This window comes from Camelus dromedarius, chromosome 16 (genome assembly GCF_036321535.1).
Source record: "Camelus dromedarius isolate mCamDro1 chromosome 16, mCamDro1.pat, whole genome shotgun sequence".
NCBI classification, from domain to species: domain Eukaryota; kingdom Metazoa; phylum Chordata; class Mammalia; order Artiodactyla; family Camelidae; genus Camelus; species Camelus dromedarius.
Genome location: NC_087451.1, coordinates 8,655,661 through 8,663,432, shown reverse-complemented (window position 1 = coordinate 8,663,432; position 7,772 = coordinate 8,655,661). Strand labels below are relative to the sequence as shown.

Genomic DNA, 7,772 nt, shown 5'->3' with positions numbered 1-7,772 from the left:
TGGAGGTAACAATTGTCCTTACCTCATACGGTTGACATGAGGTTAAACAAAATATCCCATGTGAGTGTTTAGCACAGGGTCTGACACTTAAGTACTCAAAAAGTGTCAATTTATCATTAGTTATATAGTATTATTATTTTATCATCTATGTAATTAATCTCTATAAATGGCCTCTTGGTGATAGAATTGGGAACAGAATCTGACAGAGTCTGTGAACAATAATACATGAAAGACAGGAAACAATTCAAAGTTTATTAAACATTAAGAATAACAGACAGATAAAGGTTTGGACTTAACAGCATAAACACCACCAATGCCATGGTGTACAATTGAACTGACCTCAAGTGAACTTGTACCTGTTTAACAGATGCGATCTTTGTGGTGTTGCCAAAAAGGATAATGGTGGATTACTGTCATGTTTGGGAAGGTGCTCCAAAATGAAAGATTTTATGTCTTAACTACTCACACACACACACACGTTCTTCTACATACACTTGGCCCTCTATAACATGTACTGACTTCGGTTGCCAAACCAATGGATCAAATTTGAGGACATGGCTTTCCTTGTTTAAAAAAAAAAAATGACATTATTGATTGTAGAGAAAACCTAGAGGCGTTCTTGGCCTCTCCAGTGGGGGGCTAGGAGCCCTCGGCAGGAAGCTGGCAGACTGAGAGCAGAAGGTGTCCACCGTCTTCTGGGATTGCTCTGATTAACTCAGATAAAGTTTGAGTTTTCCTAAAAGGAACATTAGGGGGGAAGTAGATAAACTACTTTGCACTTTACAGAATGTCTTTTGTTTCACTTTATGGTGGAAGCGGGTGAGAGGGACTCTACTTAAAATTCTTCTTGAGTTTTCTGAAAACAGACCCAAGATCTTTTAAACGTACATTTAGAACTATTGTGAATTCCCTCACAAAACCAGTGAGTTGGAAGGAACCTCTGGGCTACAGCTTCCTCTCCACCCAATGCCAGAATTCCGTCTGAGTGCTCTTCAAACAAGTGGTCCTTCTGCTTCAAGGTCAAGGGACGGTTTGACAGAGGCCCTGTTGTACTTGAAGATGAAAGGCCTATCATGATCTTGACCCCTGTGGGTTCTGAATGGTCCAAAGGTGGCCACTCTCCCCAGAAGAGGAAGTGATCACTTGGAGCCCTCCCACTCCCTGCCTATGTCCTCAATCTAGCCCAAGTAGGATAAGCTGACCAATTTTAGCTTTTCTTTGCAAGTCTAGTCAAAAGAAAGGATGCTGTGACCTTGTCAGGAAGTCCTAGGCCGCTCATACCAAATCACATCTAAATGATGTTGGCATAATATGACTTGGATTCATTTTTAATGGCCAAGTAATTAATCTCTGAAAGATGCTTATGATGAAAAGGTGAAAAATGACAACAGGACTCTTTTAATAGCTGCAGTCTGCAGAACTCATCTGACCCCAGATGATCCAAGTATTTCCAAATTGGGCCACAGCTTCCCACGCCATTTAGCAGAACTGACTTATTTACTAGTTAACTGCCCTGGACAGAAGGCAGTGAGTCCAGGGGTGAGCACTCCTGTTCATGTGGTGACAACGACCTACATATAAGGCACCTGTACAGACTCCAAAGTTTAAAAATTTTTAAGACGAGGTAGGTTTCTGAAACCTCCCCTGGCAGGCCAAAGAGTAAGTTTTATTATGATCTTTTAATTTTTTTTTCTGCAGAAAACATGATTGCAATTCTCATTTGATACAAACAACCAAATTTCAGAAAGACTAGTGCTCAAATGGTTTTTTCCAGCTACCATTTTGTACTTCAATGAATTTGGATGGTCTACGGTGCAATCCTTCAACACCTCTCCACTTAAAGACATCATTTGTTTCTGTTTTAGTGATCCTGCCATGTTGCAATTCTGCCTCAGTTAGTCTCTTTGCCTATAAAAAGGCCAACTCTGTGTCCGCATGTGTCTCTTTCTGAATGTCACTTATTCCTTTCTGCCTAAGCTTGCCAAAGGTTTTGTTTATTTTATTAGCCATGAACAACATATTTCAACTCTAATGCTCTCCCATCTTCCACTATAATCTGTAGCTTGGGACAAAATGGACACAGAGTAGGGGCATCCTACTAGTCAGGTTTCCCAAGACCATGACACTGTAAAAGAAGCACTACTGATGCACTGACAAGGAGACCACCAGGTCATCAAAGAATTAGATACTCTGGAGGCAGGAAACTAGGAAATCCCACCAACAAAAGGGTACTTTAATCTAGCAGAAAATATTTGCAACAACAGCAGAATCTTTTGACATCACACAAGTCAGTGAAACAACAGAACGGTCGTCTTTAAATTCGAAGCATCTATCGAATTATGAACCATACACATAGCACCGATACCAACCTTATACTGTGTAAGATGCACGTGCCCACAGAGAACAGAATTGTTTGGGATGCCTGCAGTGATATTCCATTCCAGGAACTCATAATTTTGAAATGAACATTTTTGTGGCAGATGCTTTTCCTAAAAAACACAGCATCATCCAATAAATATTTGACTAACATCCATTTTGTGTTTTTGGATGACGTTAACCGACTTCTTTCTGAGGCCTAATAGGAAATAAGAAAGCTCCTGATATTCTTTAGAGCAGAATTCGTCACAGCAAGCTTTGATACTGTCATAAAATTTTAATTTAAAGCAGAAAACATGCTGATGTGTCAGTGATAGGCTTAAAATATTAAAGACTTCAAAAAGCCCCAAGCACTTCTTTTCTGTACAACATTGATGAATATATATCTTTGCTATATAACTTTAAAACATGGAATAGTTTTTCCTTTTCTCTTTGCTATATATAATATATGTCTTCCAAAATACATTGTCAGTATTTATATCTGAAAAATACTGTACAAAAAGAACTTCCTATAATTACTCTGTATAAACATTAAACAATTTAACAATCTCTCCTTTTGGTCTACAGTAAACATGTAAATTGATTGGCTTCACCACAGTTTGTGACAACACCATCCCCTTCTGAGATACACCAGTGTCTTTTACATTCATTTTTCAGAAGTCCACTTTATAAGAGGACATACGTTCAAAAGCAAACAGAGAATAAGAAACATAAGCTCCAGAGTCATTAATTTATGAAGCATTCAAAAAATGACACCACTAGAAAAAAGGGTTTTACGAAACATCAACTTATTAACTTAACTGACTGATTTTTAAAACAAGGTATAATCCACAAAAATATATATATTACAAAAAATGGAGAAAACTGAGTCTTAAGTGATTGAGTTGTACTGCATATCAAGAGGGATATGGAAAAAATTAACTAGAAAAGTGGAGGGTAGGGGATGTGGGAAAGGGGAGGAAGAAAAGCCAACACATCAATGTCAAAAGCTGTTCCAAGATGCATTTTTCGGCTGTGTATTGATGAGTTAACCCCTCGTTCTTAGACCTGGCATTTCCCTCTGCTTCCCTGTCCTGGGGATGTTCTGGGCATGCTCAAATGCATTACTGTAATTTTTGTTTTTTTAAAAGACACTGAAATTCTTAGGTAGGGAAGATATCCTACGTCCACTAGTAATACTCAGGCAGCATGCTCTAGCGTACAATAGGATTATTGCTTTAGGTACAGACAGTGCAAAAACACACTCTGTGTTCTATAATAGTACTCTTACTTACTGGGGTTGGTAGAGATAAAAGGAAACTTAGTAGATAGCAGTAAGTAAATATGGGATTTAATCAATCTAAACAGCACTTTAAATTTGAAGACGATTATCACCAAAACTGAAAATATGAGGAAAGCAACCTATAACTGAAGAGAGCCGCTGGGTAGTGCGAAGTTATTCTGTGCACCTCGTTAGCATGGTAACTTTCAGATTCGACAGAACAAGAGCTTATGGTCTCGAAAACCGAGATCAACTATTTCGCCAGGGCTCCCTCGGAGTGGGTCCAAGCGGAGGGTCCTGGGAGAGTAGGTAGGAGCCGACATGAAGCATCGCTGAAAGGGCAGGAGCGGAGGAGAAGGGAGGGGCAGGAAAATCCACGAGAGGTCTCTGCGGTCCAGTAAAAACACGGCACCTTTCATTTTGGGAGCTAAAAGATAATGGAGGGCTATCAAAATGGCAAGTGCAAAGGGACGCAGGCGCACACACACGCACACACACCCCATACATGGGCACAAACACAATCTCACACACACACATACACACAGATTGTGAGTCCGTTGTGTTGATGCATCTGGTAAAGTGCTGATGTCAGAAAGGTCGGTCGAGTGCGGTGCTCTCAGCCGGGAAGCCACTGTCCCTACAGGGGCCCGTGCCTGGCCTCATACTTGGCCAGGATGTTCTTGCACTTGCCCAGCTCCTTGCGCAGGTCGGCCACCTCCTGGCGCAGCGCCGAGTTCTCCTTCTCCAGGAAGGACGCCCGGATGGCGATCTGGTTCTCCTTGAGCCTCCGTGCGTCCCGGGAGCGCTTGGCTGCCATGTTGTTCTTCCGCCGCCGCGCCCAGTACTTATCGTCCTGCTCGGGGACAGAGAGGGCCTTAGACTCCGGCTGCAGGGCGCCAGCCTGCCCCACAGAGCGTGCGCGCTCCCCCTCTCTGCCACCCCTCCCCCGTCCCCCCTCCACGTACACACAGAGCAGAGGCTGGAGCAAAGCCAGGGGCTCCCGCACACCCCGAACTGCCCTCCGAAAGGCTTTCCGCTCCTTCTGAGGAAAAGTTTCGGGACGCTTTTCTTCCCTGGGCACTCATGCTGTTTGGTACAAGCCGATGCAATATCGTTGGAAGTGATAAAAGAAATGTTCACATAGTGACATGTACGGAAGTCATGCTGGCTGATTTGATACATGAGTTAACTTGAATTTTATGCTAACTAAAATAACCTGACTGTGGCCTCGCAAGTACACTGTACATCTGCTTTAATTATTAAAGAAAAGAGCACACTGACCAGAAGTAATGAATGTCCATGTTAAAAACAAAGATTAAATGTCCCTCTTCTCAGGATGCCAATGCTGGTCCTCCCTTGATGGGAAGGCCCCCTTCCCAGGTGCCAGGGCCATGCTGACTCACCCTGTATGTGCTGGTCTGTTCTTTTTATAACCTTGAAGAAATTTATCTCTGGCTTGTTAATGCTTCTTTGTTCTGACAAGATGTAAAACTGTGCTGGAAGCCATGTTCCTCCAGAGCAGCGCCTCAGAGTAATCTGGGAAGCAGGCTTCCAGGCTAGTTCTCAGTTTGGCTCGAATAAAACTCTTTCCTTTCTTCTTATTGATTGTTTATTGATTATTGATGTCAACAGAAGGCAACCTGACAATACCTATCAATGACTTAAGTGCAGCCCCACTCTAAGCTCTCATCCCATGGCAGTCTTCATGCGCTAGTACAGGCCCCAAAGTTTCACTGCAGCATTGTTTGTAGTAGGAAAAAAAAAAAACCTAATTATCAGGAGGAGCTCTAATAACTGCATCATGATAGGTTTACACAATGGTGAAAAATAATGATCCAACTGAACAAGAAAGATGCTCACTGTGTGGGTGGAAACAATGACAATTTACAGATAAATATGTATGGCTTCATCCCACTTTGGTTAGAAAATTGTAATGTTATATATTCATAGAGAGAGGCCCAGACAGATTTATACCCAGCTACTAAAAGCGGTGCCTTTGCAAAGGGGGTTGAAGGAGGGAGGCCAAGGAGAGAAGGAGGAACTTTCACCTTTTACTTTGCATCCTTCCAAACTATAAGAAAATATATAATGGGCATGCATACTTTAGTAATTAAATTTTTTTTTTTAAAAATAGTGGGGAGGGTATATAGCTCAAGTGGTAGAGTGCATGTTTAGCATGCACAAGGTCCTGGGTTCAATCCCCAGTACCTCCTCTAAAAATAAATAAATAAATACACCAAATACCTCCCCTCAAAAAAACCTAAAAGTAAATAAATAAATAAACTTCCACCTGCTACTGAGCAATAGACTTACATTGGTGGCTAGCATTTACATAATTTGCTCTAATTTCCTGTTTAACTGTTCTCTGGGCCTTCTTAGCCTGAGTCATGTTTAACTGTGGTCAATGAGAAAGCAGTCCCTGCTTCCCCCGCCCCTGCCTCACCTGTCCACATGTGCAGAGGAGCTAGGAAAGGTGTGGAATGGGCACATCTCACGGGGGAGGGGAGCTGGGAGTACGTGGAGCAGAGGACTGTCCTGGACTAGAAAAATCAGCCTGCCTCCCCCGGTCATCACAGAACGGTTGGTGGGGGTTGGGCGCAGGACACTTAGTGGGGCTGATACATCCCCTGTCCCCTTCTCCTCTATCTCCCAGGTGTAGATGCCATCTGCCTACCCAGGTGCCCCCACCTGGCAAAGACCCCCTCAGGCCAGTCCCATCTCCTTCTTGAGGGTCTTGTGTCTGACGCCACCTCCCCCAGCAGTCTCCTTCTGATACGTCAGCACTCCCTTTTCCTCCCCTGAGGGTAGGAACAATGTCCGTGGTGACTCACCTTGGAGTCCTCAGGCCCTGACACAGGACTTGGCAAACATCAGCATTTGAAAAATATTTGTCAGGTGAATGAATGGGCATTTGAAAGACACCCAGGTGATTAAAGGAATCCTCAGCTAGGAATCAGTATGCCACCCTTTCATCCTTCGAGGGGTGCCCGTGAACCCGAGAGGATTTCACTCACTTGGTTTGCTCCTCCAGGGCTGGAGGCCACACACACATGCACGTACGTCTCCCACCTACCCCAGTTCAGTCCTCCTGCTGGGGGAGGAACCTATTACATCTCAGCTTCCCGCATCACCCAAGCTCAAGGTCTGAGGCCTGAGACTTTACTCACAGCTGAAGGAACCCAAGGCCACCTGGCAGGAGAATGTTCCTGCCTGCTCCCGCTGCCACCAAGGCCAGGCCCGGCCACGGCGGCAGTACTGTGCATAATCCCAGCACAGACGGTTTTCACGTGGCCTCTTTGTTGCCACGGGCCCCTGGGTAATTAAGTACGCATGTTCTTTGCTTTAAATCTGTAAAGCTGGAGACCTTGTGCAGGTCTACGAGAAGTTACGTCCACCACTCAGCAGTGTCCCTTCCAGTCTCTCTCTATTCAAGAGGAAATCCACTCAGGATGGGCTCCCTGGTTTAGTTTAAGAGGCAAGTTCTAAAAGACACACAGAATTGGGTGGCTAAGAACCCAAGAGGAGGAAAACCATCAGTGGAAAGAAGATACTAACTGCCCAGGCCCTAATTCCTTGGGCCCCCTTCTCACCCCATCGTGGTCTAACCATCAGTTCCCTGACTGGTTTCCATTTTCTGGTGATTTTACTATGCCCTTTCCTCTTTCGATTCTCAGGGCGGCAGCTCTTGGCTTGTCACGCCAAGGCCCCGGTGGTGCCCTCTCAGGGCCAGCATGCTGAAGAGAACTTTCTGGAAGCTAGATGACCTGGGAACCAGGCCAGACCCCCCCTAACTAGCAGTGCTCGCCGTCCTTTCCCTTTCTGTGTCTCCACTTCCTCAACTGCAAAATGAGCACTTTGGTCTAACGAATCTCGGAGGTCCCTTTCCGCCCGGTTGTGTTATGGTTCTGCATCACTGAAGGTGATCTCAGGGATGCGGATGACAGCGGCGGCTTTGCAGATATGAAAAGCAGAGCTAACTGGTCTAAAGCAGCTCCAGGACAAAGTCCCAATCTCCCATTTTCCCAACAGGAGTGTCTCTTCATGTGAACCACGTTTAGGCTTGAAAAATGGGGGTCAGAAGTTGGAAAAGATCTAATTATATCTGCTTCCAGTGCCCTGAATATATGCAGTCATA

The 7,772-nt window shown here is 44.4% G+C and overlaps 1 protein-coding gene across 3 annotated transcripts in view; it reads right to left on the bottom strand.

Annotated features, from left to right (window-relative positions):
• Positions 1 to 231: 231 nt before the first annotated feature.
• Positions 232 to 7,772, bottom strand: part of HLF (HLF transcription factor, PAR bZIP family member) — a 51,588-nt gene continuing 44,047 nt past the window's right edge. For 2 of the 3 annotated variants that reach the window (XM_031468101.2, XM_031468102.2), the window contains one exon: positions 232 to 4,493. In XM_031468101.2, coding sequence (XP_031323961.1) covers positions 4,275 to 4,493 — 219 coding nt within the window. In that variant the 3' untranslated portion in view covers positions 232 to 4,274. The remainder of the gene's footprint in view (positions 4,494 to 7,772) is intronic. The other variant, XM_031468103.2, reaches the window with a different exon arrangement.